Source organism: Lactuca virosa, chromosome 5 (assembly GCF_052849685.1).
Source record: "Lactuca virosa cultivar CGN04683 chromosome 5, Lactuca_virosa_CGN04683_v6, whole genome shotgun sequence".
NCBI lineage: Eukaryota > Viridiplantae > Streptophyta > Magnoliopsida > Asterales > Asteraceae > Lactuca > Lactuca virosa.
In genome coordinates, this window is record NC_136430.1 from 120,729,912 (window position 1) to 120,743,645 (window position 13,734).

The window sequence follows — 13,734 nt, forward strand, 5'->3', positions numbered from 1 at the left end:
GAAAATATAAATTTCGTAGAAATCTGACTTCGTATGAATTAGATATGATTTTTATAAGATATAAAAGACAATCGCGCGCAAGGAATGTGTGGCGTACAAAACTACGAAGAGAATGGTTGACTTTCAACTAAAGTCACCAAAAGGAAAATCATAGTACTCTTTAGGATATGAATTTTGAGAAAGAGTGTCTAAAACGGAGTCCGTACGAGAGAGTTATGATTTTAGCAAAATCATTTAATCATATAAAAAATAGAAAAGAAAAATAAAGTAAGAATTAGCCGATGGAGTCTAAACAAAAGTTGTAGATATCGTCGAGAGCTTTTCGAGAATATAAAGAACGTCAAAAATAGAGCCCGTATGAAGAAGTTACGGAATTTACAAAATCTATGTTTTACGCGGTGCACGACGTGCACTTCTAGAAGGTGAAAACGTGGACCATAGAGAAGCTGACACGTTGCACAAAATGGTTGGGGAGACGTCGCCTTAAAATGCACGACATGCATCCCATTTACACATTGTGCACTCAAATTTTGGCTATAAATAGGAGGCCAAGCCTCATTCTTTCTCCCACAACTTCCCAAACACTCTTTCTCGATTTCTTTTAATTCTAGCCCATTTTCTCTTAGTTTTAGTCTTTGGCAAAGCCTTGCGATCCCTGAAGTAGTAATAGCTAGCTAGTAGAAGCTCTGCTAGTGTAATTTCCTAACTTTTGTTCGGAAAAACCTCTGTAAGTTACGCTACACTCTAGTCTTTTCAGTGTAACTTATATTTATAGTCATAAGTCATTACTATGAACCTATAAATAAGGTTTATCAGTGATTCCAAGTCATAATACTGATTGATCTACATACGGGAGAGGTGTTTAGAATGGACACGTTGGCTTGGTTGTTGGATTTAAGAAATGTTATATGTCGAAATGGTCCTGCCTCCTAACTGTCATGCATGGATGATCCTTACTTGATAGAACTCTCGATATTCATTGGGATCCCTGAGGCATCTAGACTACCAGTAATCGTCAGGGAATAATTAGACTAAGATTTAGTGGTATTCATACCTAGGTCACGTCAAAGGAAAAGATAAAATACCAAGCGAAGTTCTGCCCAAATTCCGAGGCATCCACTTTTATCAGGTGAGTGCATAGTCCATTTCATGAACATGATTTAATACAAGAATTAATTAAAATATTAAACATCTGCTGGAAGTCATATGTGAATTATATGCTTAGAAGTAGCATTACTGAGAAGATAAATGAATAATAACACTTAATACTCTGTATGGAATATATATATATATATATATATATATATATATATATACACACACACACTCTAAAGACAGTTAGTGTAGCCTAAGAATAAAGTTGGTATTAGAAATTGGTTACAGGCATTGTAATCTAGTCTAAGGATAAACTTGGATTTATGGAAGATACATAGTTCAATTAAGTTTGATTATGGGTAGTCTCATTAGAAGAATGTTTGTAACCTAGTAACGGAGAGTAAAGTTCTGTTTCGTGACACTTTCAGGTGTCGATGTATGGTAGCTATTGGAACGTGATTATGATGTTGAGTGATTAAGAGACAACTTGCACTAGTATTCCGGATCATCAGGTCTTTACGCTGTAACTTATGTATCTATATTGATTATGACATCCTTAGGGTTTTAACATTTTGGAAACAAACATTTGTAATCAAAAAGATCTTTTGTACTGGGATTTTCCGCAAATATAAATAAATGATTTTTAAAGCGTAAAGAAAAGTTTTAATTGGTTCTGAAAATTAGAGGATGTCACATGGTTGGTTGCATTTATTAACTAACGCTTGTTGTCAAGGACACCCCAAAGGAGTATAATCAACTCGTTGCTTATGGTGATCTGTTAGGATATATCTTATAAGATTATTGTATTAGGACAAGTATGTGAGGATCGACGGGATGGGTAATTCAGGAAAATATCTTATAAGATGTTTATGATGTGTTATTGGATGACATTTGTTTTTGCAAGTTTATTAATTATGACTTATTATAATAACATTATGGAATTGAAAACCTTATGTATCTCCTCAGGTTTCCCAACCTAACGCACTCAAATTATATGCATTACAGGTAGCGATATTAAGACTGTTGAAGATTGGAATAGGATGATAGGTGATCAAAGAGAAGACCTGCAATAGTATTCATGATCATTAGGTCTTTACGATGTAACATATGTTGTGTATCGAGTATGACATCCATAAATTTTTTGATATTTTGAAACAATCATTTGTATTCAAATGTTTTAATATACTAGGATTTTCCAGCAATTAAAGATGTAATGATGTTAAAGAGTAAAGAATATTTTTCGGTTATGGAAAATTGGGGATGTCACAGAAAGCTACCATGGCGTGGTTTCGCAGTCAGGAAACAAATTTAAGCCTGTTAAGAGCTCGTCCTCAACCATTTTCTCTTGAAATCGGTTAGATAGCTTGAAGATGACGATTTTGATGCCAACACCATGCCAAGACAAGCTAGAGATGGTGGATTGCTTGGATTATCATCATATTCCTCCTAAGTTAAAGATTTCTCCCTATGATTAAACTTTGAGCCTTGATGATGAGATTTTTGGATTGACTAGAATGGTTAGTTGTTCAACCTATAGCTTCTCTATGATGATAATGAGAGTGTTTAGAAGCGTTGAGCAAGCTTTGGAGGTGATTTCCATGGTGAAATCATCAATGGAGAGTTTGAGTTTCAAACCTTAACTAGTGAGATTAATGAATTGGTGCAATAGAGATTAGAGTGTAATGAATTAGGTAGTATGGGATGTTTAATTCATTGGGTGGAATAGATTTAGAAGTAGAAAATGAGATGTTAAAATTATGATCAATTGAGTGGGCATTTTTAGACAGAAAGAGATTAAGCTCTTAATATGCCAAGAGAAGTTCTAAGAAGCTTGATTATGTTGTATGAATAGGCCTTGAGCAAAGAAGATGGATCAAGATGCATCAATGGATGATTGAAAGCAAAAGGGGTAGTTAGTCTTCACTAAAACAAGGTGAGTTATAACTCTCACTGTCTCACTAGATGATGAGTATATGCTTTATAATCTTTTGTATGTGTGTGTCTATATATATATATATATATATATATATATATATATATATATATATATATATATATATATATATATATATATATATATATATATGCATGTATGCTTAGATGTAAAGGCATTATGTTAAATGCCCACAAGTTATTAGATGGAGATAGTGCATGGTTATAAGAAATATAACCTTATGGATGGTTAAGTATGCATGTTAAATGCTAAATGATATTGTGTTCAATACTCATAACATATTAGATGAGAGAAAGAGTATGTATGTATGTTAGATACTAATGGTATTTTGTTAAATACCTACAAGTTATAGATAAAAAAAGAGTAGGATTATATGGATGATAATCATGTAAATGAATATGTATGTATGGTTAGATGAGAAGGGTATTATGTTAAATACCTAAGAGATGTTAGATGAAGATAGATTATGATTATATGTATTATAATCATGTGAATGAGAAAGTATGTATGTTAAATATTAAGGCTATTATGTAGAATACATATATGTCATTAGATGGAGACATAAATCAAGTACTTAATGAGTTAAGTACTAGATGGGTAGAAGAGGATTTCTCGAATGAAATGAGAAGATAGAATGTCCTTGTAACAAATATGAAATATTATGAGAAGGGTAGAAAGATTATTCCTTCGGGAATGAGATAGAGATTCCTTTGGGAATCAGAGTATGATTCTTTGGGAATGAGGTATGATTCCTACGGGAATAAGAGTATAATTCCTATGGGAATAAGAGTATGATTCCTTGGGAAATGAGATTATGCTTCATTTGGGGAATGTGGATAGATGATTCATGCGGGAATAAGATTTGGTGTGGTTAGAGAAGATAGAGGAAATGTTCCATGAGTGGGAAAAGGTAAGAGAGTTCTTTAGAGAACATAGATATAATTTGCAGGGGATCAAAGGGTAAAGGATCCATAGAGGGTGAGAAGTGGATATTAGAGATGTAGAGTATGGGAATGGTAAAGGAAAAAGATTAGAGTGGCGGATAAGAAGAAAAGATGAGATGTGATGAATATAGAGTAAGAGAGAGAAAAGTAAGAGAATAGCATGAGACAAGATGAAGATAGAGTATGAGCCTGAGAAGATGCGAAGATAAAGATGAGATAAGCTTGAGAAAAGGTGCAGATAGAGTATGGGATGAGCAAAGAGAGAAGATGAGAATGCATGAGATGAGATAGAGCAAGAGTAGAGAGATGAGATGAGATATAGAAAACGTATGAGAAAAAGTTAGAAAAGAGTAGATGAGATAAGATGAAGTGATAACAACATAGATGAGATAAGAAGAGACGAGAATAAAGGAGAAGTGTATGGAAATAGGAGTATAGAAGAGTAGATTCTGGGAAGATGAGACAAAGAGAAAGAGCAGGAAAAGAAAAGAGTAGAATGTTAAAGTATGAAAAGAAAGAAAGTAGAGAGCATAGTAAAAAACATCAAAACATAGTATGATCTAACTCACTAGACCTGATGTCTAATGTTATAGATTTTTCATGTTTTTTATGTTCAGGTAGTAGCCGTTGTACAAGAGGAGATAGGAGCACAAGGACTGGACTAGAAGTAGATTGTATTTTTTTTTTTTTAGTATACCCTTGTTTTAAATTATGATTTTATTGTAAACCCGAAATAGCCTGGGATGTAAAAATGTTTTTGAAGTTTTAGAAGTCCACAAATTATATAGAAAACTCTGATAATTCCCCATATATTTTTGTAGAAAATTTGCCTCATTACATACATAGGTTCAATAAGGCCACACTCAACGCACCCAAATGAGCCCTATTTAAGAAACTAGTCAACAAAAAACTGAAGTCACGAAAGGAACTAATAGAAAGGGTCCATATGTTCTTAAAGCAAGAAGAGGCACAGGAAAAATGAAAGGAGATGGAGGAGAAAAAGCAAATCATAACATCACAAGTGAACACGGAATATCAATATCAAGCTAACAATATCACACAACCAAATTAACACATATATCCCTACATCAAATACCAGCCATCAAACATGCCAGGTCAGTTCAAAAAATTTCAACATGGAAACAGATTAATAAATCGAAACGATTTAACTAAAGTAGTAGATAACAAGCAACAAACAGCGAACAAATGAACTGAAAAATACCCACCAAGAGACTATGAATTCCATGGAACAACAAGACACGACACAATCGAATGTAGCATGTTAAAATGAGAACTTGAAACCAAGATCTAGTCAGGATATTCGAACGAACTTTCCGAGGGTTAAGAATGAAACAACTGGAAAACATTGCACCACCAAAGAAAGGGGAAGGATGACAATGAAAAGAGAAATCTTGATGTTGCAATACAATAGAAACGTGTAGTAACTTTCCTGAAAAAACTTGCCCCATTATGGTCATTAACGACCAAAATGGTCCTCCGATACATCGACCCATGCACGAGCAAAATCCGTCTCTTCTATCGAGGTCCAAGCTGTAATCTAGGACTTCCCTATCGGAATCGAATTAAGAGTTTGAAGAAAACCCTTTGCAAAGATAGAACTAGAGCAGTAAGATGAATGTTGATGGTTTTGAGAGTAGTAAGAACTGGTGTTAGTTTTTTGTATTTTATTGTGGAGAAACTTGATAAAATTTTAAATTCATGTTAAAAACAATTAAAAAAAAATAAAAAATAGATAAAATGTAGCAAAATCCTGCCAAGTGAGAGTTTCGAACTCATCAACTAAATTTTTTTGTCATGGAGTGGGGGTTGTAGACATTATTATTTAAAAATAAAAATTTAAATTAAATGAAAAAAATCGTGAATAAAATATGCAAAATGTATATTAGTCATTTTATTTGGACATTGACCATAACCACATTAAACCCTAAAACCCGACATCTTTTTGCCAAAAAAAGAAATATAACTAAAGTTTTAGGAACTTAATCCAAACAAAAGTGCAAACCATCGAACAACCTTTGCAGTTTATTTAAAAATAGTTAAAACAAAAAAAAACTAAACAAAATATAAAAACAAAAGTAGTTTTTTTCAAAATGAAAACCCAATCGGAATTGTGCACACCTTAAACTATTCGGTGTGGGCAAGAGTGTTCCCATGTTATTACATGTTTATAACATGAAGTAAAGGTGGTGCTCCCATGTTCTTACATGTTATAACATGGTGTTGAGAGAGAGAGAGAGAGAGAGAGAGAGAGAGAGAGAGAGAGAGAGAGAGAGAGAGAGATTTGATTAGGTGTTATCTCTCATTCTCATTACCACATCCTAATAACATCACATCTAATAACACAAGGTTGGGGTGGTGTTTCAGCAGTTATCACGCGTTTTTAGGTTGTCACGTCATAATAACAGAAGTGGACATTGCCCACACCTAGTAGTCTTATAAAATCCTATTGGCACACCTTATGAAAAAAAAAAGCCAACTTATTGTTTGATAAAACCACAAAATAACTTATTTTAGTTTATCAACCAACTTTTGATAAGCTATTTTGAGATAGTTTTTGATAAGATTATGGAGCTTTTTCAAAAATATTCCAAATATGTCTTTATTTATATCTATTCCTTTTTTTCTTTAAGTTATATATCTAAATATTCATTTATGTCATTTTACATTGCAATCTAGCTTATAAGTTATTTTTTACCAAACAATATTAATTCATAAGCTAAGTTATCAACTAGTCTGTCAAATAGAGCCAAAACATAATCCATTATTGATTTCAAATATCCCACCTTCATAAGATCCTATTTCACACTTTATAACATCATATAATCATATAAGCACAAAACGAGAACAAGTAGACATTAAAACAACCATTACTCGGTCTCCAATTAGTTTGGACTACTAAACGAACTTAAGCAGAAACAAAAGAGATCATGTCTCTAATTCTCATCACGTCTACATATCATCATATTATATATTCTCCTATAAGAACACCAACCAAGACCAAAAGACGAAAACGACCCTCAAAACTATATGGACACAAGAGTTTTAGCAGTAGTAGAGACTTTATTGAGAAGTTGGGGGCATATAGACACTAGTAGTAGTAGTAGCTTATAAACATAAGAAAAAGAAAGGCACTAGGGGTGCAACAGGTACCCGAAATAAAGGCTCACAAGTGCCACCATAAAGACAAACAGCAATGGAAATCCCACCTGTGCCCTATGTCTCTTACTTCTCAGCAAATCCTGCAACAACAAGGGTAAATCAGTCATTTACTATTTTGTGCATTAAGTCATTTACAACAAGACTATATGCTATTTAGGCAAACAAAAACTCAACAGCTTAAACGATTAATACCAATGCAATAATCACATGTCAAATGAATCTTGTGTTGTTTCATGATATTCTGACATTTTTTTCTCTCTACTTTATTTAACAAATCAAGGGATTATAAATAATTTAGTTCCAAGGATAATAAACAAATAAACAAATGAATTTACCAATTCTCCCTGTAAGAAGTGTTTCTCTTGAGTAGCCGATCTTTTTTCTTCTGTTAATTGTAAAATAGTTGCTTTAGCCTGAGGAAATCAACACAACACTTGATTAATATAAAAACATCAAAGTTGAATAAAGCTAAAAAATTATTAAAAAAAACATCTAGTATTTTTTTAAACCGACCTCAGTAAGATTTGACTCGAGTCCTTTGACTATTGACTTCATCTCTTCAACAGCTTTAGCTAATCTCAGCACTTCCATATCATTCATCTGCACAGATTCTTCATTTCTTTTTATAAATTCTCTGTTCTGTATTACATAATCTTCATTCTTTTTTACAACTTCTTCTTTCTTTTTCACAGGTTCTTCATTCCTTTTTACAACTTCTTCTTTCCTTTTCATAGGTTCTTCTTTCTTTATTACCTCTACATTTTTAGCATCTCCTTTGGACATTTCCATGCCCTCATCAACCTAACATAAGTTAGAAAGTAATTATTCATTCAATTCTCTCTTCGACTACTGAATACAAAAACTATTACCTTGGAATGAGAGGTATGTTTTTGAACAATTTCATCTTTCACTTCTCTGTCATCATCTTTTTGCACAATCTTTAATGTTTCATTGATTGGTGATGATTCAGGTGAGTCTGGTGGAGATATGAGGATCACTTTAAGCCTCTTTTCATCAACAACTTTACCATCTCTAACAAACTGTTCAAATTTATAAATCAGGTAAAGAAATTACTATTAAAAAAAAGGACTTCAAACATTTTCAGAAAAAAACAAACCATGTTAGAGGTGACATCTTCCTCCTTTGTTCCCTCTGGGACATATGTACTTTGAACTAAGAATTTGTCCCTGCATATCATGTCAGGAGGAGCTACCTTTGGTGCTTGCATAGTAACTGCATTTTGAACAAAAAGTAATTCAGGAGAAATTTTAACCAAAAAATGTTTCAAAACTTTCAAGAAACAAGCTTATACCTGAAAATTCACATGCTGAATGTGGATCAATAACTCCAGTATTTGGTCTGACACAATATTTCTTTGGATTAGTAGTCTTGATCTGCAAAATGTTAACCAAATGGTTAACTCTGCTGCTATTCAAGTTTAAAAAGCAAAACAAGGTTTGAAAATTTTGAAACATGGAAAACTGCCAGCACCTTGAAAGCAACATGGTGATCGGTTTTATTGATCATTTGAATAGAACATGTGCTTTGTTTCTTCAGTTCAACTGGAGTGAAACATGGGATACCATTGGAAAAAGTTAGTTACATGTTTACAAATATACAATAATGTGCATGCTTGTATAATTTAATTTCTAAACATATCCATCTATGGGGTAGGGATGATGAAGGAGAGGGGTTGTTTTGAAGCTTTTTTTTCTCCTTTTTAGTTGGAAGTTACAGGTACCTCACCCCTCACCTTGCTGTCTCTTGTTTTGTTGTTAGGATAAGTCACTTTGCTTGCATTCAAGTACTCAAACCTCAACAAAGCAAGGTGTACAGATTATACCTTTCCCTTTTGACAGCAATTGGCTTAGTAGATACAAGGGTAAAGGCATGAAAATCACAAGTTGTCTATTATTTTGTGAGGGTTACTAGTGTGGTTTCTCGCGATTATACATAGCTCTACTATCTTTTTATCAAATTGAGCTTCATTTCACTTAACTATCACTTCTAGCAGAATTGTCATCTAATCAAACGAATCAGACAAAAAAAAAGATAGAGAGAGGGAAAGAGAGCAATCAGCTTACATAAGAACGTAAGTTCTTGCGGTTGAACCTCCAAAATATCTGGTTTCATCTTCGCATCCAAGAGTCAAACAAAAGAAAAAGTGATATATTTAGTCCTTTCTCCTGAAAACGAAGACATAATCGTTACAAAATAAACCCTAGCTAACATTAAACGCCAGACATATATAGTCACTAAAACACAGAGTATAACAACAGATGCTCTTATAAGCTTTGATCTCATACATCAAATCATAGACGGAAGTAAACACAGTTCTAAAATTATAGAAAACGACGAACTGACTCGATTTGAACGAATGTAGCCGATTAAAATTGAAAGCATGCATTTGATCAAAAAGTGAAGCGAAGATTTGAATTCCATGAAAAGAAGAATCACCTGAAAGGGCGAGAAAAGCAAGAAGGAAATTGACGAATTGAATGTAGCGATGAATTTAATGGGGGAGATAGAATCGGTATTTGAAAAATGGAGTAATGATTCCGTAACGGCTGGGTTGTTGATTCGATTCGATTGGGATTCGATACTGTGTCTGTGGGCCTTGATTGAATCGAGATCGAGAGAAACCCTAATTCAAAATCGGGAAAAAAATGGTTTGGTAGAGAGGAGGGGCTGACACGTTGGTGATGCACGCATTCACACTGACGAATACAATTGCGCTTTTGCGCCCAAAGAAGAATTGAACGCCAAGTTTTTGAAGGCAGTTTGTTGTTAGGAAGACTACTAACGGCAATTGGACACCACCTTGGCTTGGCTGCTACTCTTTGGCTTGGCTCAACTTGTAAATTTTATATTCATAAAAATTACCAATCAAAATTTGGTTGCTAACATATAAAAAAGGAAGAATTATCGAAAATACCAAACTACACCCTTATTGACAAAAAAATACAAAAAAAATAGTAGGGATAATGACTTGAAAGGGTAACGAACTTTCGATTTTGTTCACATTTAGTCACTAAACTTTTTTTTTCGTTATCTATTTGTCATTGAACTATTGAAACTGTTCACATTTTACCCTTATGACCGGCTGTTACCGGTCATAAGGGTAATATGTGAACAGTTTCAATAGTTTAGTGGCAAATAGATAACGAAAAAAAGTTTAGTGACTAAATGTGAACAAAATCGAAAGTTTGTTTCCCTCTAAAAAGTTCAGTGAGTAAATGTGAACAAACTTCCTCTTGTATTATGTTTTAGCAAATTATTTATTTTTGTTAAAATGTAGCAACATTTGTTGATGAAGAAATCTATGAAATAAAAAAACAAAACCCCGAAAAATATATTAAAAAAAACGAAAAACCGAAACCGAAATAAAAACCAATGGTTTGGTATTTTCCAAAATAAAAAATCACAATTTTCCAATCTGATTTTGGTTTTATAAAAATTCAACTTTCGGATTTCCATATCTAAATCCCTCCCCCTTTTTATAATCGACAAATGATTATAAAACTAAAAAAAGGAATGAGAAAGCGCTCAATTCAGAATTTTCTATCCAAAACTCCCCCTTTATGACATGAGAGATAGAGAGAGAGACATGTAAACACGTCTATATAAGGTGGGTTCATACCACATGTAGAGGTGTGCTTGAGAGATGTAACATTGAGAGTGTTAGTGTGTGTTAATTATGTAGATTTAGATCTAGATCTTTTTTTGTAAACACCTTTCATAATCGAATGCATCTCTTAAACACGCAAATCACCGTGTTCTTTGTGTGTTATTTAATTTTGCATGCCAAACCAATGGTCATAATTCACATCAGTGAGAATGGTTCATTTTTTTCTAAAACCAAAATCAGATTGGAAATTTTGATTTTTTATTTCCAAATATTATAAAACTTTTGTCCTTGTGTAGTTCAATACATATCGATTGAAGGCAAACGGGCAACAAGCTGCGCCGCTAGCCCTTTCTGGATAGCAAAACCAATTCTTTTGAAAACTACATTTGTGGATCTAGGAGATATGACATTAGAATGCATGACCCGTTGGACTCTATTGAGGAGCTCCACCGCCTCTGGTGCGAGAAAACCAAATGTATCGAATGCAAAAGGAACAAACACATGTTGATTTGCTATACATGCATTCTCGTGCTTACCACTTTGCACGCAACGGCTTTCAAAGCGGCATGCCCAGCTGTGAAACCCCCGCTCCCTAAACCAACGAGAGGAGAGACCTAAGTAAGATCCGCGCACGCATGCTTCCCTCCTATCCATCCAAAGACCAAAATGTCAGCCGGTCTAAGTGTGGACCTTCCATCCTGCGGGTCCGTCAAAAAGTTCACTGGCGCTTCTTTCTTCACAAAAATACCAGCACGCCGACAAGCATCAAAGAGAACATCCCGAACCACATCATGTCTATACTTGAAACCAGGGAGCTCTCTACAATGAACCGCGTGTTCCCCAAAGGTATCCAAACATGCCTTGCGACAAACTGGACATATCTCGTCAATTGGGAATATGGGAATCATGAGGCGGTAACGAAGGATAGTTCGGTACTCCACAGGAGACATATGTTGGCCAAGACCATCAATAGGGATAGTTAGCAGAAAATCCTGAGCATGAGGCGCTCGCAGACACTCAAAGACTGCTTTCTGTCTGACAGTCATGTCAAAGTCGACTTCCATATCTTGGACGATTTTGCTAAAAAGGGCACACGCCAAAGCTTTTTGGGATTTAGGGGGGGCGGTGTCCTTATTAGTGAAACCGCTACAGTCAAATCCCGGAATCGTATTGCGAAGACGAGTCATAGCACATAGGTAATCCGAGTCCATACCACATACGCCACTGTCACGTAAGATGTGGTCTTGTAATGCCCAAGATTGGGCCCTCGAGGCTATAAATGCGTAGGAGGAAACCTCGTAGGCCGAGTACAAACCCAAACCACCGAAAAGAATAGGTAAGGAAGCCAAGCGCCACTGAATGTCTCCAAAGAAGGGGCCTCCACATACCACCATATCCTCGATAGACCTGCGCAATCCTTTGTCAAAGAATAACGCTGCCTCTTTTATGTGTATCGGTTGGCATGTCCTTAAACCAAAGAAAAGTTTTGCAATGCCCATACATGATCGAAGCAAAAGGAGCTCACTCTGCGGGTCACATAGTTGTGGAAGAAGGCCCATCAAATCAACAGCATTGACCGCTCTCTTCATGGCCAGCCCGCTAATAAACACTGCGTCTCTGCTAACAACCCCCCCAAGGAGCTTCACCCCCAAAGAAGGTCTCCCTATATCCGTTGGGAATAAATCGGCACGAAGCTTCCTACCATCACAGGAGGGTCAAAAAATCTCCGTTTTCTTGATGTTCATCTCCAGACCCAAACCTGGACCATGCAACCGAATTATGTTCACCGTTTGGGCAACAATGGAAGCTTCTGAATGGGCACAGACAAATATCACTCGAACTTGTGGAAGAAGAAGCCATACAAGAGAACAAGCCTCGAGATGAAGCTAAAACTATGAAACAATATTTAACAAGGAAGGGAAGGAAATGGCACACCAACACAATGTTGGTGTGCACAAGAAGCATCCAAACTAAGCAAACTATATTATCTTGAACAATAAGGCTGCAGCACGAGAAAAACTAGTTTAGGCATTTTATCAAACACTTGGTGGGCAGCAAAATTGGCTTCTTAGAATTTCATCTTCTTCCATTGAAACATCAACCCAAAATCTCTAATTTAATGAAGATAATCCTCAAAGCATGCCTTACTTAATCCCACCAACAATTCATTTGCTCTGATTTTGTAACCAAATTCTGAAGTCAAATATTCCCGATTTCAGAACCTCTTTAAAAGTTCAGCACGTCACAAGATATTTCAGAAATCCTGTAACTTGTAGAATGGAATCAAAACAGAAATTAACGAAGATAGCGAGAGTGTATGCACGTATGTTGAAAAAGACTTATGGCGATGGTGGTTAACTCTGCAAATTGAAGATGCGCTGTGACTTTTGGTTGGCTAAATTCACACGTAAGGTTCAATTGTTCGTAAGTTCATTGACTTTTAAGAAAACCACTTCTTATTTCAAGTCAGCAAGAGAATGGTCTTCATCAACAAATGTCAAACCATTGGTTTTTTATTTTGGTTTCGGTTTTTTGTTTTTTTTTTAAATATATTTTCAGGGTTTTGTTTTTTTTATTTCATACATTTATTCATCAACAAATGTTGCTACAATTTAACAAAAATAAATAATTTGCTAAAACATAATACAAGAGGAAGTTTGTTCACATTTAGTCATTGAACTTTTTAGAGGGAAACGAACTTTCGATTTTGTTCACATTTAGTCACTAAACTTGTTTTCGTTTTCTATTTGCCACTAAACTATTGAAACTGTTCACATTTTACCCTTATGACAGGTAACAGCCGGTCATAAGGGTAAAATGTGAACAGTTTCAATAGTTCAATGGCAAATAGATAACGAAAAAAAGTTTAGTGACTAAATGTGAACAAAGTCGAAAGTTCGTTACCCTTTCAAAGTCATTATCCCAAAATAGTA

The 13,734-nt window shown here is 34.8% G+C and overlaps 1 protein-coding gene across 1 annotated transcript; it reads right to left on the reverse strand.

Annotated features, from left to right (window-relative positions):
• Window positions 1–6,869: 6,869 nt before the first annotated feature.
• On the reverse strand, window positions 6,870–9,948 carry LOC145117410 (vesicle-associated protein 1-2-like). The gene is made up of 9 exons (XM_079053707.1): window positions 9,631–9,948; window positions 9,258–9,359; window positions 8,665–8,735; window positions 8,486–8,567; window positions 8,291–8,406; window positions 8,043–8,213; window positions 7,687–7,974; window positions 7,509–7,586; window positions 6,870–7,253 (listed from the first exon to the last, which is right to left on the reverse strand). Exons 2-9 carry the CDS (start codon window positions 9,304–9,306, stop codon window positions 7,146–7,148), a joined length of 963 nt encoding a protein of 320 aa, XP_078909833.1. The 5' UTR covers window positions 9,307–9,359; window positions 9,631–9,948; the 3' UTR covers window positions 6,870–7,145.
• Between the last annotated feature and the right edge of the window lie 3,786 nt (window positions 9,949–13,734).